Source organism: Dendrobium catenatum, unplaced genomic scaffold, assembly GCF_001605985.2.
Source record: "Dendrobium catenatum unplaced genomic scaffold, ASM160598v2 fragScaff_scaffold_273, whole genome shotgun sequence".
Classification (NCBI taxonomy): domain Eukaryota; kingdom Viridiplantae; phylum Streptophyta; class Magnoliopsida; order Asparagales; family Orchidaceae; genus Dendrobium; species Dendrobium catenatum.
This window is the reverse complement of record NW_021318735.1, coordinates 2,166,711-2,190,389: the sequence shown is the minus strand read 5'-3', so window position 1 is coordinate 2,190,389 and position 23,679 is coordinate 2,166,711. Positions and strand designations below refer to the sequence as shown.

At 34.4% G+C, this 23,679-nt stretch overlaps 1 protein-coding gene across 1 annotated transcript; it reads right to left on the bottom strand.

Annotated features, from left to right (window-relative positions):
• Positions 1-308: 308 nt before the first annotated feature.
• LOC110106636 (co-chaperone protein p23-2) lies at positions 309-21,820 on the bottom strand. The gene is made up of 6 exons (XM_020836587.2): positions 21,661-21,820; positions 21,262-21,445; positions 17,855-18,014; positions 988-1,025; positions 855-888; positions 309-375 (listed from the first exon to the last, which is right to left on the bottom strand). Exons 1-6 carry the CDS (start codon positions 21,663-21,665, stop codon positions 341-343), a joined length of 456 nt encoding a protein of 151 aa, XP_020692246.1. The 5' UTR covers positions 21,666-21,820; the 3' UTR covers positions 309-340.
• Positions 21,821-23,679: the final 1,859 nt, after the last annotated feature.

Genomic DNA, 23,679 nt, shown 5'->3' with positions numbered 1-23,679 from the left:
CGAAAAACTGAAGTCATGTTAAATCTGAGTTCATAACAGATATCATAAAGCTTTCAAATCACAGAGTAGACAGAATCGTACAGAATAATCAGAATAATTCACAGAGGAGATTTAGATATCAGATTTTAGATGTCCCTGACACAAATAGAATCTCGACAGATTCTGACCCCTTATGCCTCCATTCCCTGACATAGACAGAATCTCAACGGATTCTGACCCCTTATGTCTCCCGTTGTGCTTATAGCACCAGAATAGAACAGATATCAGATGTTACAGAACAGAACTTATTTTCAGATTTCAGAGCTCATTTCAGATTAGGACCAACAACCATTGGATGAGTCTATTTCCCTCTGGCCTTTTCCAAGTCTGGAAGATCTGCAAACAGACAAGAACAATTCATAAAAGAGAACAAAAATTAAGGTATTTTATTCATATATAATTAATAAAAAATAATTATTTGATTCATAAACATCCTAAAAAATAATTTCAAAAATAACATTCATGTCGTATGTTGATGACGCGTGAATGCCGTTACCGACACCGACATTTCAAACCATCTACCAGTTAAAATAAATTACTAAAGAAAATGTCAAAATCATGATTGATCACTTTAGATAATATTAAATTGTTAAGATAACATTAAGCAAAATTCATTGCATTAAACAGTCACTAAAACAAGTGTAGGCTTCAGCTTTCTTACTGATGCTTAAAATAACTTTTTTGTACTAAACAAAAATTTAAATTTTTGTACTAGAAAGCTATTTTATGAAACAGTAAGAAAACCGTCCAAAACGAAACCTTAATTTGGTTCGACAAGAGCATAAGCAAGAACTAGGAAGCAGAAATATACTTACAGAGTAATCCATCTTCGTCGTCGCTTTCATCTCCCTGGATCAGGCCATTTAAAATGCTCAAGTTATATGTAGCAGGATCAAAAAAGAGGTACAGTACATGATAAAGAAGTAGACAGTGGAAGAACAATCACACCTCATCACCATCATCATCATCAGAAGCCGGCCAATCAGCTGTTCAGGGAGAAGGACAAAAGAGTAATCCATGGAATCAACAAGAGAGCAACATGGAATCTTATTATATAGCTAGTATACTTATTATGAATAATGTCGCCAGTATGTCAGCACCAGTAATTCGTTCAAGTAAACAATTGAAGAGTAGAATGTCAGAAAGAATAAGATTCCAGATCTATGTTTAAATGATGCTTCACAATCAGCATAGTTTATTAGATATAAATTTTAGCTTAAAAGCTTAATATTATATTATGTGGCACTACAGGCCATTATGCTTAAAAGCTGAATGATTCTTTGCTAAAAAGTTCAATAAAGTATAATACTAGCTTATGTTAACAACATCATATGGCCTAAAGAAAGATGGAAGGAAGAAAGCAAATGATCAATTTACCTTTTTTTATCAACAATATTAGTATATACTTGATGGAATCATGCCATGGCAAAAAGATTAAAATATTTCTGAAGTCTTCTGTGCATGTAAGCATTAAGCAGCGTTGAAAACAAAGGAAGCATCTCCAATGTCAATAGTCTCCATCTTGACCTGATCCTGCTGATTCTCAAGCAATATTACTAGAATTAGATAAGTTCCGGATTTTTATTTCAGTTTTGTATCTTAGTTAATCATAGGATTATCTTATTTAAGGAGAAAAAGTTTAAAATAACCTGTAAACTATTTTACGAGAAAAGAGAGGGTGGGGAGCAGTGGGCGTTTTAATACCAAACAATCTATCAAGTTTAATTTAATTTCTCAACTCCTTAAATATAATCTAAATTAACCCCTTGACTGCTCAAATTCACTTCAAAATAATCATTAATCAATTGAGATATTATTTTAGATCATATTTAAGAAGTTAAAGAAATTAAATTAAACACATTAGATAAATAAGACCCAACTATCTATATGTCCTATCGACTCCTTAAATATGATCTAAAATAATCTCTCGACTCCTCAAATTTGATCTAAAATAATCCAATGAAGTGATTATTTTGTATCATATTTAAAAAGTCAAGAGACTAAATTAAACATAATAGATAGTTGAGATCCAAACTATCTATATGTCTAATTTAATTTTTTGGCTCCTTAAATATAAACTAAAATAATCTCATGACTCTTCAAATCACATTCAAAATAATCCAAGGGATTATTTAAGATCATATTTAAGGAGTCTAAGAGATTAAAACTATTGCACTTGTGGGATTCAAAAGACACCTGCGGCGCTGTAGCAAAGGACTAACAATAGCTGATCAATACACTATATAGACCCATCAGGATCAACGTAGGTCAAATTAAGTGTACTCATACCAGAAATTTCCCCTCCAATAAATGTAGCTTCAAATAAGATTTATTTTAATTTTGGGAATCAAAAGTTTCCAAAGGAGTAAACTCCTAATATTAAATACAACCTGAGCATATTTGAGAACACTCTAGATTAAGGAGTTCATGCTTGTGTTCAAATCGGCTAGTATCGGTTGGTGTAGATATGATCAAGTCAAAGTCAGAATGGGTCTTATAGAGCTTTATAGAAGATGAAGGGTGAAACGTCCTGGGAAGCATGAAAGATAGACTAAGGGTGCGTTTGGGACGGCGGTACAGTTGCTTTGCTTTATAAAAAGTTATTAAATTTCCGTTTGGGGGATTGCGGCAGAACGACTTCAGAAAAGGTTTCGCGGCACATACCTGCTTCTCGCGACCTTTCCCCATGTCCTGCGTTCCGCTGCTTTCCGCGGAAAAATGACTTAAATCTCCGCCGGGCACATGGCGTCTCCATCGCTCCTCTTTTTCCTTTTCACCGTATCTCGCCCGCGCTCGGCTGAGATGGTCCAGGCCGAGCCCAACTTCGGCATGAGCTCTCTCCAAGAGAGGGCCAAAGATATCCTTGTCGTTGTTGCTGGGCTCCTCTTTGGCGTAGGCTGTGGCGCTCTAACTGGCGCGATCATGTACCTCGCATGGTCCCTTTTCACCAATCACTATGAAATCTGCAGGTATGGTGATGGAGAGGAAGACGAGGAGGATGAAACCCCTGTTACGTCGTGAATATTTATTAACGTAATTTTTTTTTTTTTTTGAAAAAAAATTGACATTTACATCATTTTTTTTATCTCAATATATAAGGGTATAAAGGTAATTTATTCCCATACAGCTGCAGCACAGCAACTTAATAGTAATACTTCCCAAACAAAATATACTGTTTTATGTACAGCAATTTCTGAAAGTAACTTTCTATACAATAACTTTGCAACCTACTTTACCGACAGCTGCAGCCGTCCCAAACGCACCCTAAAAGGTATTGTGATAGGAAGTGCTTATATTCACAAGCAAACCTAACCCAAACCAAGTATCGAACACAGAAAACTGCTGTCCACAGCAGGAAAACAGCTCAAATAATAGAAAATCTGAGAGAACTTGAGAGAAAGTCGTAGGAAAATGATTGCAAACACTTGTATTCCGCTAGTAGATGCAAAAAACAAGCAAGATACAATTTTCCTTCAATTCGAGAGGAAGGAAAAACTCTCCAATATCTCCGGCAACGCCAAGAGCCAACAAAAACCCTAGATCTCAAAGAGAAAACTCCAATTCAAGATGAGGAGCCAATTCCCCCCAAACTCCTAATTAAACAAAATTGCTCATAAAGGACAATAATGGACTTCCTAAAACAGCCCCTCGTTCAAATTTCTCCCTCCCAAAATCAAGTTTAAACCTGCATGGGGCCCACGGGGGATGCCGCCCCTTCCTGCTGTTTCCGCCCAGCCAGACGCCTGGCATAAAACCGGACCGGTCCAGTGGGGACCGGTCCACTCGTAACATTACTCCCCTCCCAAAGATTCACCTTGTCCTCAAGGTGAAAGTCTGAAAACTGTTTCTTCACCATCTCATAGGGCTCCCAGGTAGCCTCGTAGTCAGAAAGATCTTTCCATTGATTAACACTTCCTTGGTTCCTTTTTTATTAACTCTTATTCATTCTAGCTCCATGGGTTCCATTACCACCTCCAAGTCCTATGTCAATGATGCTGGTAGCTCGGGACTGGCTACATGCTCCCCAAGCGTTCTCCTCAACTGTGACACATGGAACACCGGGTGTATGGTGGCGGACGGGGGTAACTTCAGTCGATACGCTACTGCTCCAATTCTCCCAGTGACCTCATAGGGACCAAAATACCTCGGGGCCAATTTCTCATTTTTCCAGTTTGCCACTGATTTCTGTCTGTAGGGCCTTATCTTCAAGCAAACCTTCTCCCCCACTTCATACTATATATCTCTCCTGTGTGTGTCGGCTCGCTCCTTCATGATTTGTTGTGCCCTTCCAAGATGTTTCTTTAACTCTTCTAGCACATGATCCCTCTCCTCTAGGTACTGCTCCACTGAAGATATTGGTGTATTTCCCCTCTCATAATGCACTAAGTGTGGGGGGTCTCTCCCGTAGAGCACTTTGAAAGGGGTCATTTGAGCTGCGGAATGGTATTAAGTGTTATACCAATATTCTACCCAAGGTAACCATTTGGCCCACTTTCGTGGTGTTTCTGAAGCAAAACACCTCAAGTACGTTTCCAAGCTCCAATTTACTACCTCTGTATGGCCATCTGTCTAAGGATGATAAGCGGTACTTCTCTTGAGAACAGTACACTGCATTCGAAACAGTTCCTTCCAAAACTAACTAAGGAACACTTTGTCTCTATCGGACACAATTGATTCCGGCAGCCCGTGTAATCTCACCACTTCCCTGATAAAAGCTGTTGCCACTGATACCACGGTGTAAGGGTGTCGTAGAAGGATAAAATGTGCATACTTACTGAGGCAGTCCACCACTACCAAAATGACTGTGTAACCCTCTGAACGGGGCAGGCCGTCGATGAAATCCATAGACACTTCTTCCCAAACTTTGTTTGGAAGTGCCAATGGTTGGAGTAACTCTCCTGGTGCCATTGCCATGTATTTATTTCTCTGTCACACCTCACACCTTGCCACCATCTCCTCGACATCCTTATGCATCCCTTTCCAGTAGAGCTCAGCTGCTAACCTTCTGTATGTCTTCTGTACTCCGGAATGGCCCCCGACTGCACTGCCATGAAACTCCTGCAGCAAGTGTGGAATATGTATAGAAGTTCGTGGCATCACGAACCTCCCTTGGTATAATAATCTCTCCCCCTCAATGCTGTAACCAGGCTGACTGTTCTTGTCTTTCCTCAGATCCGCCCTGATCTTTCCCAATTCCTTATCTCGCACGCTTTCTTCCTTGATGGCCCCCCAATCGACCATTAATGGTACTGACAGGGCTAGCTCCTGGAGCTCCCCCACACATCAACCAAATCTCAAATTGGAGAAGCTAAAGAAGATCCAAATGTAGATAAATAAGCTTACCAAAGACTTGTGGGAAAATTGATCAAAGATCTTGGTAGAGCCAAGGAGACCATACATTATTCTTCAAGAACTCAGAGACTCAGGAAAAGTGACAATTTTAGTAGCTTATGTGGATGATATCATCTTGATTGAGAATGATGAAAAGAAGATAGTGATACTAAAGAAATATCTTGCAAAGGAATTTGAGATGCAAAGATCTCGGTACATTAAAATATTTTCTTGAAATTGAAGTGGCTCACTCCAACAAAGAAACCTTCATTTCATAACAAAAAATACATTAATGATCTTTTTAAAGAAACATGTAAACTAACTTGTAAACCGCACAAACACTAACAGAACCAAATATCAAATTGGGTGAAGCCAAAGAAAATCCAAGTATAGATAAAGAAGCTTACCAAAACTTATGGGAAAATTAATTTACCTTTCCCACACCATACTAGATATAACATTTGTTGTAACTTGTAAGCATGGTCAGCTAGTTCATGCAAAATTCAAAGCAAACACATGTAAGCTTAGATAGAATATAGTATTATCTTAAGAGAAACACAAGTAAAGAGATTCTCTTCAGAAGAGATTGTGGAATAACCGCATAATCATATACTAATGCATATTACATATGATCACCAGTTGATAGATGATCTACCTCAGGATACTGCACATTCCATGGAGGAAATATTCTTACATGGAGAAGAAAGAAATAGAAAAGTGGTGGCAAGGACTACTACATAAGCATAATACAAAGCTATGACCTTAGGAATATGAGAGCTACTATGGATCAAGATAATTCTAAAAGACCTAAGGATCAAATGGAAAGGACCCATGAAGCTACATTGTACCAACAAATCAACAATCAACATAGCTCACAATCCAATTCAACATGACAGGACCAAGCATATAGAAGTAGATAAATATTTTATAAAGGAAAAATTAGACAACGGTCTTATATGTATCGATCATGTCTCATCAAAAGTTCAGCTTACATATATTTTTATCAAGGGACTCAATAACTCTAACTTTCTGGGACTGATTACCAAGCTGAGAATGACGGATAACTATTCCCCAACTTGAGGGGGGCGGGATGTTAAATCCCAACCGTCCCTTGGCATTTTGATCCCATGGATAGGATGAGAATCCGTGGGAAGCTCACCTATTAAATCCTAGCTATCCATTGGCATTTTGATCCCATCGCTAGGATGGGAATCCATATGAGGCTCACCTGGATCACACTAATCTCCTTTCATATTTAGGTGGCTGATTTAAGAAGGATTATATTAGAGCAATTATGCATGATTTTGTAATTATTTGTTTCTTTATTAAGATATCTTGTTTAGATATTTAAATAGGGACAAGTTTGCGCAATAAAAAAAGCCTTTTCCCTCTCAATTTTTTTGAATTTAACACAAACAAAATAGAGAAAAATTGAATCCAAGAACACTCAAATGTATCATTGATGGATATTCATCCACCTAGAAAGGTTATAAGTGTTATCATCCTTCTACCAAAAAAACTCTTGTATATGTTAAAGTTATTTTTTATGAACAAAATCTTATTTCACTAAACCTCATCTTTAAGGGGAGACTAAGACTGAGGAAGATGAGAAAAAAATGAGCTTGCCTATCTTAACCTTTCAACTTCACCTCAAAACAATCCACCTAAACCTAAAATCAAAACTAGGGAAACTGAAGACAAATCTATTATGGATTACATGAAGTTTGTGAAACTATATTCCCAGGGTAAATCCAAATTATGCTCAAGAGCATATCCAAGAATTTGAACCGTCTCCTAAAATTGAGGTAAATACAAGTTCACCAAAAAAATCTTTCTTCTACCCCATAACCAACTTCTCATCCTTCCATAACTTCTCACCTTCACCAAAAAAAATTTTGATTACACAAAATGATATTCATATTCTCAATGATATTTCTGAAGCCTTATCTAATAAAAATTGAAAAAAAAAATGCCACGAAAGGTAAAATGCAAGCACTGGAAAAGAACAAGACATGGGAGATCACTGATCTACCAGTAGGTAAAAAACCAGTAGGCTACAAATAGGTATTCTTTGTGAAATACAAAGCCGATGGTACATTGTAAAAGTATAAGGCGAGACTGGTAACAAAAGGGTACACTCAGATGTATGACATTGATTATCGGGAAACTTTTTCACCTGTGACTACGATGAACACCATGAGGATCCTGCTCTCACTAGTAGCTGATTATAATTGACATCTGGAGTAGCTGGATATAAAAAATGTATTCCTATACGGGAACTTGAAGGAAGAAATATTTATGGAGATTCCACAATAACTTAAGGAGAAATCTAGTGGAAACAAAGTGTTTAGGTTAAAAAAACCTCTATATGGGATAAGGCAGTCACCTAGAGCATGGTTTAGAAGATTCCCAAAAGCCATGCTACTTAATGGTTATCAACAGAGCCAATGAGACCATACATTATTTTTCAAACACTCAAACTCATGAGAAGCCACAAATTTATTAGTTTATGTGGATTATATCATCTTGATTGGGAATGATGAAAAGGAAAAAGTGATTTTAAAGAAATATCTTGCAAAAGAATTTGAGATCAATTGGTAACTTAAAATATTTTCTTAGAATTGAAGTGGCCTCCTCTAGCAAAAGAATTTTCATTTCACATTAATGATCTTCTTAAAAAATAGGTAAACTAGCTTGTAAACCGGCACCAATACTAATAGAACCAAATCTCAAATTGGACAAAGCTAAAGAAGATCCAAATGTAGATAAAAAAAACTTATCAAAGACTTGTGAAAAAATTGATCTACATTTCCTACACTAGACTAGATATAACATTTGTTGTAAGCATGGCCAGCCAGTTCATGCAAAATCCAAAACAAATGCAAAATTAAAGCAAACTCACATGCAAGCTATAAACATAATACAATACAACCTTAAGAGGAACTAATATAAAGGGATTCTCTTCATAAGAGACTGTGGAATAACCCCAAAATCATATACTGATGTAGATCACATAGAATCATCAATAGATAGACGATCTAACTCGGGATACTACACATTCCTTGGAGTAAATCTTTTTACATGGAGAACGAAGAATAGAAAGTGGTGGCAAGGACTACTGTAGAAGCAAAATACAGAACTAGCCTTAAGAATATGTGAGCTACTATGGATCAAGATAAGTCTAGAAGACCTAAGGATCAAGTGGGAAGGACCCATGAAGCTACACTGTGACAACAAATCAACAATCAGCATAGCTCACAATCTGGTTTAGCATGACAGGACCAAACACATAGAAGTGGACAAACATTTCATAAAGGAGAAATTAGACAGTGGTCTTATATATATCGACCATGTCTCATCAAAAGATTGACTTACAGATATTCTTACCAAGGTACTCGATAACTCTACCTTTCTGCGACTGATTACCAAGCTGGGAATGATGGATCTATATTTCCCATCTTGAGGGGGAGTATTAAATCTTAGCTGTCCCTTGGAATTTTGATCCCATGGCTAGAATGGGAATCTATGGGAGGCTCACCTATTAAATCCTAGTTGTTCATTGACATTTTTTTTAATATCCATTGACATTTTAATCCCATGGCTAGGATGGGAATATGTGGAAGGCTCACCTAAATCATATAGATCTCCTTAGGAGTGTCAATTCGGGTCAGCGGGTCGGGTTCGGGTAGAACCCGGAACTGACCCGGCACTGTTCGGGTTAACCCGAACCCGACCCGTTTTTTCTGGACCTGAACCCGACCCGATTCGGGTCCGGGTCAACCCGACCCGACACGAATGACCCGAAGTTGACCTAAAATTGCTAATTTTCGGGTCAAAATCGGGTCAATATTATATTTTCGGGTCAAAATCGGGTCAATCTCGGGTTTTCAGGTCAAATATGAGTTTTCGTGTCACTTTCGGGTCAATTTCGGGTTGTTGGGTCAACCCGAACCCGACCCGTTATTTGAAATATAAGAGTTTGTTCTTCCCTTTTGTTGATTTTCTAGTCCCTTTTCTTGTCCTTTGTCCATTTCGTCGTTAGAAGTCCGTCGTGTCTATTGTGGGCGAAGGGTATAGGCTCCCTGTATCTTTTGCCCGCATCAAATTGACATCCCTAGATCTCCTTCCATATTTAGGTGGCTGATTTATGAAGGATTACATTAGAGCAATTATGCATGATTCTATAATTATTTGTTTCTTTATTAAAATATCTTGTATATATTTATAAATAATTACAAGTTTGTGCAATAAAATTAAATATTTTCCCCCTCCAATTCTCTAAATTTAACATTGTCCTTATCTCAAACTTTGCACTAAAGATAATCTCTTAATATAGGAAATATCTTTCATTTAACTCCTGCAATAAAGAAGTGAAGAGAGTAACTATAACAATAATTGCATCTCATTCTTCATGTCTAGTCCTTATCTTCGTAGTAGATAACTGCATTTTCTTTTAACTAGAAAATTATATATTTATCTGTATCTCCAATTTTGTAAGTGTAATCACTTCATATACCCCCTTAAAGACTAATAAATAATTAGATCTCTACATAGTCATGGATAGAGGCTTAATTTAGTTAAACCACATAAATTTTCATATTCTCTTTTGTGATACTTGATATCTTTTGCAATTACTTTGTGATTCAACATACTTGCTCATACGTTGCGGTGCAATCTTTTATTAACAACTAAATTCAAAGTTAGTTGATGAGAAGTATGATAGCCATAATGTTCAAGATTGAAAATTTTGATGGATCAAAGATTTCAATCTTTAGAAAACCATGGCGCAATATGTTCTTATACAATAGTGACTTGTACAGGCACTTATGGGATATAACAAAATGCCTAATATCATGAGTGAAGAAAATAATATATAGATAGATGAGAATGGTCTCTTAACGATTCAAATATATTAACAAATGAGGCGTTAGCAAATGCCTTAAAAGGACAAAAAAACTACAAAAAAATTATAATCTAAGTTGGAGTCTTTGTATATAATCAAAAGCCTCTCCAACAAACTTTATCAAAAATATAAATTCTATTTCACATGCAAGAAGGAATGCCTATTAAATCACATTTGAATGTGTTAAACTCTATCATTCAAGATTTGAAAATTAATGGTATTATTGTTAATGATGAAGATCAAACTTTGTTACAATTGTGGTTTTTACCTCCCTTTTAACAGCACTTTCGGGATATCATATTGTATGGTCATTATACAATAAGTTTAGAGAATATCAAAAATTCAAACCTGCCAAAGGAGGTAATTTCTAAGTTAGATAAACCAGATAAATATTTATTGCAAGTTTGAGAGATCCAATAAGTAAAAATTCTCTTTAAATCGTGTCATTAAGTCTCTAAATAAATTGAAAGAAATTAGTTGCTTCTTCTATAACAATTAAGTTAAGTGTTGCAGAGATAAGGATGCTCAGGTGGATGAGTAGCTTCACTCCTGGAGATAGAATGCAAAACAAGTATATACGTGAAAAGGTTGGAGTACCTCCAGTGAAAAATAAGATTAGAGATAGTCGTCTTAGATGGTTTGGTCACATAAAATGTCGGCCTTCCGATGACTCAGTTAGGAGAGTAGATATTTAAGATTTGGCCTATGTTAAGAAAGGTAGAGCTAGAACTTAAAAGACTTGGTTAGAAAATATTAGAATCGACTTTTTTATTAGATTTAAATGAAAATTTGACTCGTAACAGGGCACAATGGAGAAAAAGGATTCATGTAGCCAACCCCACGGTTGGATAAAGACTTGATGTTGTTGTTGTAGTATTTGCTTTTTCTGTAAGAAAAACTATTCTAATTCGAACTGATACATAAAGGAAAACTATTCTTGTTCGAGAGCAATAAACAAAGGGCAACCACAAAGAGGATGAGTAGGGTGATAAAATTACTACTGCAATTTTTCTGGTTATAAAATTGATGATATTATTTTAATAATGAAAGACAATGGGTTAACAACTGTGTATTATTGATTCAGCTTATTCTAATCATGTGTATGATTTAGAAATGTTTGTCATGCATAAGGCAAGTTTTGGTCATGTCTTTATAAAATGGAGCTGTCTAAAAGCATGGGCATTCCAGCACTGTGAAGTTAATGACACATGGTGATGTAACTGTACAGTGGGCTAGAGTTTGTTATGCATCAGATTTAAAGAAGAATCTAATATCCTCAAGTGTTCTTAGTATTGAAGGATATTGATTCTCTAATGATTTGGATACCCTTTGGTCTATAATGGTGTGTTGGAAGTCTTGAAGGTGAATGGAGTTAGTGAACTCTATATATTGCAGAGTGCAATGTCACAAGTTGATGCATTGTATTCAACAATTATGTTGGTAACTCATAGAATAAAAAATTAGAAAATGGATCTAATAATTAAATACAAAAAATGGGAGCTATCATGAAATTCATTATTGATAATTATGAAAGAGCAATGCAAAATAAAGTTTATGTCAAGCAAGAACTTCCAAAGGGTAAATGGGTATTGCACGGCAGGCAAAAATTTAGAATCAAGGAGAAACACAAAAATAAGACAAAACATGTAGAAAAAAGATTTAACAGATTTGTCATCTATTGGTTGAGGAACTGTAAAGCCTCAATTTGCCTCCGTTAGTAATAAAAAAGTATCGCACATAAAAATGCTCTCACATGACCAATAAGCAAGTACATAAAAAATTCAAACTCTGAGTTGGAGATTATTAAGTTTGGAGTCTAAATTCCCTCGGTTTTCTTGGATAAGATTTGATTTAATTTTCAAGATTGGTGATTATCAAAATGAAGATCTATTCTACCAACTTAAAATCCATTCACACTTATTTTTTCCAGATGATAGGCTACCTAGCATCTTAAGATGTAACTATAGAAGGGGAAAAAATCAATGGTTTCATGGAATCACAAAAAAAGAAACAAAAAGATGAGAGGAAAAGAAGAGAGTGGAGAGGAATATCATCCGAAAAAGAATGGAAGAAGTTTTTTAGATGCTTGCAAGGGTACTCCGCCTTCTTCAAGAATTGTTGCTATTTTTTATTCTCAAAAAAGCTCTTGGTCATAGTAAAGAAAAACTCTTATTTTGATTCTTGCAATAGAGAGACAAAGGGAGCAAATGCCAAAACAGCAACATCTCCCTTACCTTCACAACAAGTAACAACATTTTCTCTTAGCCAGACAAAATTGCATCTTTGTCAATATTTCAATGCAATCTCTTCAAGTACCCATCTGAAACTTGGTTGATAATTTGATCTTTGTGTAGCTGTGAATGTAAGCTTACTTAAATTAAATAACATAAATTTTGATATTTTCTTTTATGGTATATTATCTTGTTTGTAGTTACTTTATGGTTCATTGCACTTGATCCCAAGTTAGGGTAAATTTTTTTCTTAGAACCTTGCTCCTTCTAGACAATTGAGAGGTGACAACGTGCTCAATGGAAAAGTTTTCAGCCCCTGACATCCAGCACTTGGAAGGTTGGTACTCAAAAGTTCCATCCTCGGCATCCTTTGTCATTATGGGCACTTGCAAGGTAATGCAATGCCAGAAGATAAGAGTTCAATAGACAAAGGTCAACTGAGTCCCCATTTGTGTTAAGTATGCTCCTTCTATAATTTTATATTCATGCTTCTCTTTAATCATGGTTCCTTGATGTTGTTTCATCTTTTTATTATCTTTTTTATAAAGAAATAAGACTTAAATTTTAGTTAAGTAGACCATCCTCTTCTTGTCCATTTAGTGACCCTTATTGAAGAGAAAGTTTTTTATTGGTCAATCTCCTGTAAGGCCATAAAAGAAGATAACCCCTAAAAAAGGCAAATTCGACCTGATATTCCAATTATGAGATTTATAAGGCCTATCATAGGAAGAAAATATTTGAAGGCTTGCCCAACAAAATAACTAAACAACAATCAAGTTTTTCACATAAGAGATAAGATGGCATTTTAAACAACCTCATATTCGCATGCTTATGAAGATTTCAGAGGATGAAATGCAATTATAAGTATGTTATTGGCCTTCTCTTTTGCTCCTCCTGAAAAGATTGATTTAGAATGAAGCTCATCATTAAAGTCCTCTTAAGACAATATTGGAGTCGAGTTGGCATTCAATTGCTTCATGGACTTGAAGGCGGTGTAAAGGAGGCATCATCTCCTTTAGATGCCCGCTTAGGAGATACAAGTCGAAGCTCAAGTGCACATGCCTCGAAGCCACATGTTGTATGGAATCCCAACTGGGCAAGGCTGCGTGGTTTCTGAAGTGCCTCCACTATCCCTGCTGTTATGACCACCGTTACCCTTGATGCAACTCCTTTGCAGCTACAAATGATTTGCTACCACCAACCGTAATTGATAGCCCTTCATGCTTATTGTTTGATGAGAAAGAATAATTTATTTTAAATTTATAATTATGTTTACTAGTTTATCTCAAGCTTCATTTTATATCATATTATTTCCATATCTAACACCTAAAATTTTAATATTTCATGCCCTACCACCCATAAACAATTTTAATATAAAAAATGTCACTCATATATTTCATTCCAAACACCCTTTAAACTTTAAAATTTCATTTCTTGCACCCATATTTAATCTATTGGTGGTAGGCATGACATATTAAAATTTTTGTGTTAGATGTGTAAATAGCTTGATATAAAATGGTATGTATGTAAATCCCCCAATTTTTTATTATCTTAATTTCATATCATACTCTGATATAGGTATGTTACTTGTTTTATATTTTTCATTAATTTAATGGTGTAATTTGATATCTTATATAGTCCATATAGCTTTGTATGACTTTTTATTATCTTACTTCAATATTTTAGTTTAATGTAAGCCTGTTACTTATTGTTTTGTATGTTTCATTAATTTAATAGTTTAATTTTGAGGTTTACACTTTGCCTCATGAAAAAAAAAAACCTCAACACTCAATTGCATAATTTCAGACTTTGCCCAACCAAGGAGCAAACAATAAAGGTTGAAGTTGCATCTTTAATGACCTTTGGAAATCGATAAATTGGATGGATTCATGCAACTAGTTTTTTATTTAAGTAATAATTGGTGTGGGTTAGTGTCATGCAAGCATCATTGTCTTCAAAAGACATTAATGTGAAGCCTCATATAAGAGGAAAGTATCCTAGGTTGCCCCTTAATACTTGGTGAAGGGTTCAATAATTCACTAAGTTGATTGATAATTGCTTAAATAGGGGAGGAGGTCCTACCCCGTAGTGAAGAGGCAAGCTTATGCTTCATAGATCTCAACAATATGTGATTAGTCCTTTCATGGATATTTATTGCAGAATGGCATGCGTTGTCAATCAAAAATATAGAATAAATTCCACATAGACAACACAAAATTGTTGCGTATCAGGTGCAAGTAGAGTTGGCGTAGATGGATTATCTTAAACCCAATATCATGTCTTACACACAATTTAAAACAAAAGGTTAACAAGCCAACCCAAAACCCGATTGACACTCCCAACTGTCGTTTCCAAGTTCCAAATCCTAAATGAGAAAAATAGAGACTTGAGTTAGGTAGTCAATAGCCAGTGTAAAATTTATTGAGCACTCATGACATGAATAAATTACTAGAACTGATGGGGACTAGTATGGCCTAAATATAGCAAAAAAGTGTATAAGAGCCCTGCATTGGTGCCTAAGTGCAAAGTTAAATAAGGATTTCCACATCACGGACGGATGTGGGCAAACAAGTTGGTTTATGGAATTAGAATTATGATAAGAACTTGAAATATATGTTCTCTTACAAATGAATTAATAGAATTAATAAAATTATGATTCATAGAAAAATAAATATTCTATTTATTCAAAAAACTAAATGGACTTGAGAAAAGACCGATTGACAGTTTATGAGTTAAACTATGGTATTCAGGTAGGAGTCGTACTAAAAATTGTATATATGTGATTATAGATAAGAGTTTGAAGGATAATATTGTAGAAATTAATAGAATTGAAGATAAAATTATAACTTTAAAGATTGTTGTTAATGTTAATATTATAAATGCTTATACTCCATACTTATGTTTGGATATGTGTTCAAAATTTAAATTTTAGAATAACTTTGAAGAATTAATCTAAAAGGTATCTCTTGAAGAAAAAAATTTGTTTGAGGGGATTTAAATAGACATATCAGTAGAGTGATGGAAGATTTTAAAACCATTCATTGTGGCTATGGATTTTGAGCGAGTAATAAAGGTGGTAAAACTATATTAAATTTTGTTTTAACTTATAATTTTACAAGTACTAATATTTTATTGAATAAAAGAGATGAGCATCTCATTAGTTATAAGAATGGATATAATAAAACTCAGATTAATTATTTTATTATTAAACAAATAATCGTTAAGTTTGCAAAAATTATAAAGTCATTCCAAGTAAAAGTTTATGTACCCAACTTAGCTTATTAGTTTTAGACTTTAAGATGAGGTTAAAATTTTAAAATAAAGTAAAATGTTGCCTTAAGATTACATGAAAGGATTCAAAGAATGCTTAATAAAAATATTTTTGAAAGGAAGATTTAATATATCAAAATTTTGAAGCTAATATTAGTTGGGAAACATAACTAGTGATATAAAAAAAGTTGTAAAATATGTGCTTGGAGAATACTACAACAACAACATCAAGCCTTTATCCCACTACGTGCTTGGAGAATTAAAGGGAAAAAAAGTTTTTAATAATAAAAATAGTTTGTGTTGAAATCAAAATGTGCAAGTAAATATAAAAAATAAGAAGTTTGTTTATAAAAATTGGTTTAGCTGTAAAAGATAAAAAAATTGGGATATATATAGTGTGGGGGTTGTGACTAAAGTTTTTCGTTTGAGTAGATATAAAATCTAAAGATTTTTGTTTGAGTGTAATTTTAGTCGTAAAAGATCTAGTTAGAGGGTTGTGACTTTGATCGATCAACTCATTAAAAAGTGCCCATGTTTGAAATATCTCGGATCCATAACTCAAAGCGAAGGTGAAATAGATAGAGATATGATAGAAGAATTCAAGTTGGATGGGTGAGGTGGAGGAATGAATCAAGTCTGTTGATAGAAAAGTACCACTCAAATTTAAGGAAAAGTTCCATAAGATGGCAGTGAGAACTGCAATACTTTATGGCACAAATGCTAGCCATTAAAAAAGAAGAATAAAATTAAGTGCTGCAGAGATGAGTTACTTAGGTGGATGAGAGTGGCTTTACATTTAGAGTCAGAATGCGAAATGTGTAGTGACAAATAAGATTAAAGAGAGCCGACTTAGATGAACATCAGTCTTCTGATGACCTGATTATGAGAGTAGATGTATTAGATCTGGTCTATGTTAAGAAAATAGAGATAAAAAAAACTTGATTAAAAAGTATACAAATAAAATTTTTTATTAGATTTAAATGATAATTTGACTCTTATTAGAACACAATGAAAAAAAAAATTTGTAGTCGACCACACATAATGGGATAACGGTTTGATGCTGTTGTTGTGACTGTTGCGAACAATGATCTAAATTAAATGATCTTCAAACCCCAAGATTGATGTCAATTTGAAGCACTATATTATGTTCAATTAGATGACAAGAGCATTAACACAATCCAATGTTATAGGAGCTAGAAGAATCACCTTGTTCAACATTGTTGCATGAAGATCATCAAAGCATGAAAATTGATTACTTTTATTGAACAATTATAATTAATCGGGATATTTTTTTAGAACCATATCAATAATGGTACGAATTAATAGCATTACATCATAAATGCATTGCATTCATTGTAGCATTGTAAAAGAGACAACAGTGATTATTGCCCTTGGGATGAATAAAGAGGAGGCAAGATGATAAGAAATGAAAAGTTACATGAAAAAGAGGCAAAAGCAGAAAATTTAGTGAAAGGGAACGCTATATTTCTCTTACTATAATGCAAAAAAATAGAGCGAAGGATGGCAAATTCAAAAAGCATAATTAATGACGAATTGTAACTCTGAAAACAAAGTCACGTACAAAAGATCAACTATCATGTGTAATTCGAATGTGAGAAGTCAAAATAAGATGGTACTAAGAGAACAACAACTAACGTGGAAACATGATTTGAAACGCTCAGCTTTTTTGAGCAATCAACACCGTTTAAATGCAGTAGTTAAATAAATAGTAAACATACACCTTAGCAGACAACTTCTAAACGTCGGTGTTGTTTTGACTTGGAAGGACAATGCTAGATCATGCACTACTTGAAAATCTCAGTGAGAGATAGGTTTCGGACCTTCACCAAACTCTAAATAAGAAACTTAATATAAATGAGATTCTGAATAAGCATGTCCGAAAATTTCTCTCAATAAGATTATAACAGTTCTAGTAAATAAATATAAAAAACGTTGAAACAGATTAAATTGCCCATGTTAAACAATTTTCTAACTATTCCAGTCCATTTATGGTTATCACAATTGTCACTTACAACTGCAGCATCATAAACTAAACTTAGCAGAAATTTAATGCACTTACACTGTTCAGATTCTTCATCCTCATCACACCATTTATTCCAATCAACCTTGATATATGGAGCAGCTTTCTCCTCTGATTTCAGTAGTCGCTTCCACCAACCTTTCTTCTCCTTATGAATGGAACAAATAATGTTGCGCAGTCCAATATGGACTTTTCCTTTCTGAAAATTTTTAGAAAAAAAGAGAGAAACATGACTATGGAATGTACAACTAACATATCTAAGAAAACACATAATACTTGAAAGTTCTAGTAATTACAATCAAATGCATATATGCGTTTAAAACCATTTGTTTATCTGTCTGAAAAAAATTAACTCTATGTTTAGGGATGATAAGAATATCTGAAGCTAAAGCTCACTAATACTTTGAGCAAAACTGGAGTCACCCTATCATGTTCAAGCTGATTCACAAGTCAATCCATATGGCTGGAACATAATAGTCAACCTCTTAGTGTTATCGTGCAAGCCTAAAATGAGAGTCTAAGATGATAGGAATTCTTCTGAGAGGATCTTAATGACTTTTGAATGAAATTATGGCAAAAACTTAATTGAATTTTCTTGTCATAAATTTTCCCTCACTGTTTTAATATTCTATTTGTTGTCCACAACAATTCCTCTTATGAATTTTAATTTTTCTTCTTCAGCTGAACAGTTGCATTCCTATAATCTGCATCTCGCCCAGTTTATTAGCTTCCGAATCGGCCGTAGCTAGAAGAGAAGAATAGCAACAATAGTTGAGAAGGAAGTGGCAGTAGTGGTTGAGAGCAAGCAGCAAAAGCAATAGAGAGCAAACAGCAGCAAGAGAGACCAAGCAGGAGCAATAGAGATGCAAGTAGCGAGCGGGATCTTTAGGCATTTGTTAGACCGGTCCAAACTGAACTGGCCAGCTTCTAAGCGAGGCGAAACAGAGCCCGCCTCCCATACCTGCTGCTCGAACCGCAGGGGCCAACAGAGCTGTTTAGGAAGAATTTTTGGGGGAGTTAGGAAAGAAATTTCCAAGTAAGGGCTGTTTAGAGAATTCCTTTTGAATTTTATGCATTAAATAGTATGTTTTGCTAGGGTTAAGACATCTTGAATTTGACTGAATTTTGAGATCTCTCTTAGGTTTTGGGCTCTAACGGCGTCTAGAGATTTGGGAGAACCGGATCTTCCTCTCCAATTGAAAATCCACTTGTATCTTGTATTTTCTTTCCTTAAACTTCCAATAAAAAAGTGTACTTGTGTGTTCTATTCCTAGCTTTCTAGTTGTTGGTTTTATGAAATGACTTAAATCTGATTCCAATCAAGGCTTTTCCTAAATTTCTACAAGCACTTCCTATCAAATTGGCATTAGAGCAGTTTACGGACTGTTTTTGGGCTATTTTTTGGAGAATTCCAGCAGTTTTTTCTATTTCAGGTCGTGAATTTTGTCGTTTTTGTGTTGAAAATCCATATTTTCGAGCCTAACAAAGATCCAAGGACTTATAGTGGGAAGAAAGATAGAAGTATTAGAAGGGTAGATCAAACAAATAAAATCTAAAATTTTCGATCTCTAATGAAGTAATTATATCACACAAGGTGGTTTGATCAAGTAGTTTCCTATTTCAGTTGGATTACATCTAGCATCAGCCTTAAGCCCGTATCTTTTTGTTTTAGTCGTGGATTTTCTCACTAGACATTTGCAAGAGGTTGTACCCTGGTGTATGTTTTTGCTTATGATATTCTTCTTATTGATAAGACTAGAGAGGGAGTTGAAGGTAAACTTGAATTATTGAGGTTAACCTTAGAGTCTAAAAGTTTACTTTGAGGATATCTAAAAACAAATATTTTGAGTGTAATTTTAGTAGTAATAAATCTAGTGCGGGAATTGTGACTTTGGACAATCAAGTCATTAATAATAGTATATGTTTTAGATATCTTTGGTCTATTGTTTAGAGTGATGGTGAAATAGATGGGAATATCATTAGTAGAATTCAACTTAGTGATTGCAGTGGAGGAATGCATCGGGCTTGTTGTGTGATAGAAAATTCCCCCTCAAACTTAAGGGAAAATTCTATAAGATGGTGGTGAGACCATCAATGTTTATGGTGTAGAATGTTGTCCATTAAAAGAGAAGCATAATATTAAGTTAAGTATTGCAGAGATGAGGATGATTAGGTGGATAAGTGGCTTTACTCTTAGAGACAATATACACAACGAGCATATATGTGAAAAGATTGGAGTAGCTCCAGTGGAAGATAATATTAGAGAGAGTTGCCTTAGATGGCATGGTCACATAAAACGAAAGCCTTCCGAAGACCCGGTCAGGAGAGTAGATGTATTAGATTTGGCTTATGTTAAGAAACGTAGAGTTATACCTAAAAAGACTTAGAAAATATTAGAAATTATCTTTTTTTATTAGATTTAAATGAGAATTTGACTCTTAATATGACATAATGGAGAAAAAGAATTCATGCCTCTGACCCCACATAGTGGAAAAAAGGCTTGATGTTGTGTTGGTGTTATTATTGCAACTCACAAAAGGTCACTTGTAATGTCATAACCCTAAATTTTCCTCAAGCAATTGCACCTCACATTTGTCATTCCCTCAAACTTCTTCTCATTCTCTTCATCTCGCTCTAGAATTTAAACCTCTTGACTCTCTAACCCGATCCCCTCTCACCTGCCACTGCCCTAATATTTTGTAGTCACATTTCCTCCGATTACAATATATTTTTGTCGTTCTTACATCCTCACCAGGTATTGTTAGGTTTAGTTTTTTTTATGTTCCTTGTTTATTTTTTCAATATTAGTATTGTGATTTTGTGTCTTTCTATTGTTCTATTAATTATTACATTATAGGGAATTAATTTTGTTTTCCAATTATAGGTTCTTCATACATGCTTTCCTTGATATTACATATTGAGTAATTATAACCTATAAACACATAACAACATCAATCTCTCGCTCATGATCCTCTGTTCCCCCATTTAATGCATTACTAACATCAATTATGCCCTTTTTTTCCAGCACTGATTACCCTCACTTCCCTTCAAGCATTTGTTGGCTTGATAGGCTGAAAAAGTGAAGCTTATCTTGAACCCTTAAATGAACATTAACTTAGATCAGCATAATTGTCCTTTGGTAAATGGAGTGTGGACTAAGTTTAGACTTTGGATTACTTACCCAATCTATACTAGATGGTAATGTTGGACGGTTGAATAGATGGTTGGATAATATCATACAGCAGTTGAGTTTTTAAGCTATCATCTTGATTTTCTAGTTAGTTGTCAGGTTGTGTTTAAATGTTCAGTGATGAGATGAGATCATCAGAATACTATAGATCCTTGATTGGTAGAATGTATGGTGATATTACTAGGCCTGAATAACTGCATATCAATAATTTGATTAGTGATTGCTTACAAATACTACACTTGTTTATGAAACTCACCTCAGGAATAATTGGTTCATAGAGCCCCAAGTTAAAGGAAAAGGACTCTCCTTGAGCTCCAATCGCAGAGAAACTGAAGAAACCCTCCGGCTCACTCTTAGCAGAGACATCTTTGGCGTCCGGTAAAGATATCGTCAGATAAACCTTATCCGATCGCTGCGCCCACAGAACTTCAGGCTGCCGACTGAAAACTCACGAAAGGAAAAATAAAAAGATAAAGAAATCAATTGACAAATTACAAACCCACGATTTTCATTAAAGCCGCGGCAACATTACCAACTAACTCTATAAATAAGCACATCAAAATCACCAAGATAGCAACCTAGTTTTCCATGAAATTGAACTAAAAATCATCAAGATAAATGTACCGTTAGCAACCATTGATGGAGGCGTATTTACCTCATCAGGAAGTGAAGATTCAATCCAAAATGTTCACGGAGTAACCCTAGGAATGGTACTTTATCAGCGAATGACAGAGCAGAGCGCGACTCACAGAAGTTGTAGGTAGGTTTTAGGCAAGATTTAACTTAAATCCTAATTCCTACTCTGGAATATGAACTGTCGCCGTGAATTAAAAAAAGTGGGTTTTACCTACATACCATTTTATTTTATATTATTTACATATCTAATACCAAAAAATTAATAGTACATGACTATCATGGGCGGAGGGAGGGAGGGGGGGACAAGAGGTGACACATGCCCCTCCCCTCCCTAAAATTTTTTCTTTTACTTAGGTGAAGGGGTAAAAAGTTGATAGTTCCACGTTAGAGCTGCTATAAAAGGTGCAGCTTTCATTTTATTAATTACAAATTTTTTTTGCATTTTAAGCCTTTAATCTACCTTCCACTTTTAAAGCCGTAGAGAGAGAAAGAGTAATGGGGTAAAATATTAAAAGGGAGAGTAAGAATGATTTTCCATTGTGAAAAGAATGATGAAAATAGATTTTAATGCATAGTTACATGCTATTTGATTAATTATTATTTAAAATATTTAATTATTTAAATATGATTTTATTAAAACTTTCATAATTAACTAATTATTTATTATCTAATATTAAATCACCACCCAATTATTTAATTATTTTTTCACTGCTAATGATTTAATTGATTATTATGAAGGGTTTTGCTTTTCCTCATTTTTTTGCGCAATGAAAGTGCTGCAGCCGCGCACTCATGACAGCGCACCTAACTAAATCAATATTATGTATATTCAACTCCTCTCTCCAATTCCATACTAAAGCTAAAATTGAAAGTAAAGGGGCTTAAAGTAGATTGTTTTAGTGGCTTAATAGAACAACAATTTTGCCAACGAGAAATCATGCTCTAATTTGTATAAATCTTTCTTTTAAAGATATTTATTAATCCATATAAGCCACCGACAATTTTCTGGACACATGAAAAGCATTAATGGTTCGTTTTCCCCTTTATTCATTTCTCGCAACTCACGAATCACGACCTCGAAAACGGCTTTCATTAGCCCCCCCTCAACAAAATTTCTGGCTCCGACACTGATGAATACCACCCATAGAATAAATTTGAGTGCATTGAATGAAATATTAAAGTTTATAGGATTGTATGAATGATATAAATGAATTATAGAAGTGGTATATTTGATATTAAAGCTATATATGGGTGGTAGGCATGTAATATTAATGTTTGAGTGTTAAATATGTAAATAGTATAAAATAAAGTAGTATGTATGTAAATTCCCTTTAAAAAATCAGTAAGAAACTTTCAGACATACTTAAAAACAATAAATAAATAACAGTTATTTATATATTCATTTATTTATTTATGATATTGTGATTCATTTGGATAAAAGATTTAGTTTAAGTAGAAATTTAATTTAGAAGAGTTATTTGCTTTATTTATTTGAAATAAAATCTTTATAGTGTCAAATTTGTTAATGATGTGTTGTATAGGTATAAGAAGTTAATGCAAAATTAGTTCATGTGTCTATTATTTAGGCATTTGATATCATATTTCACATAATATTATCACACTTGATTATCTCATCAAGCAACCACTGTTTACTCTTTTTTTTAGGAGGGGGAGCGAATATGTTGACTTTTTTTTGTTATAAAATTTTAATGATTATTACTTTCCATTGTGAATCGCATAAATATTCATGTTCATAGGACTTGTTCAGCATCCCATCCTTATCCCAGTATGAAAATAAGCGATGATTGATATAATATATACTAATCATGACTATATTACAACTAAGAGAAAAAAACAACAATGACCCAATTTCACAAGTGACATTGTGAATCACATAAATATTCGTGTTTATTCATTTCTTCATGAAAATCCAGCAATGAAAATTAGCTATTGTTCATTGGACTTGTTCAACGTCCCATCATTACCCCATAATGACAATAAGGCTATGAGTGATATAATATACACTAATGATGACCTT

Bases quoted from the DNA above. Each gene is read 5' to 3' on its own strand.
- LOC110106636 (XM_020836587.2), bottom strand. The intron at 18,015-21,261 runs GTGAGTTTCATA...AAAAATTTTCAG, and splicing joins ATGAACCAATTATTCCTGAG to AAAGGAAAAGTCCATATTGG. The intron at 1,026-17,854 runs GTAAGTGCATTA...CTCCCTGAACAG, and splicing joins GGATGAAGAATCTGAACAGT to CTGATTGGCCGGCTTCTGAT.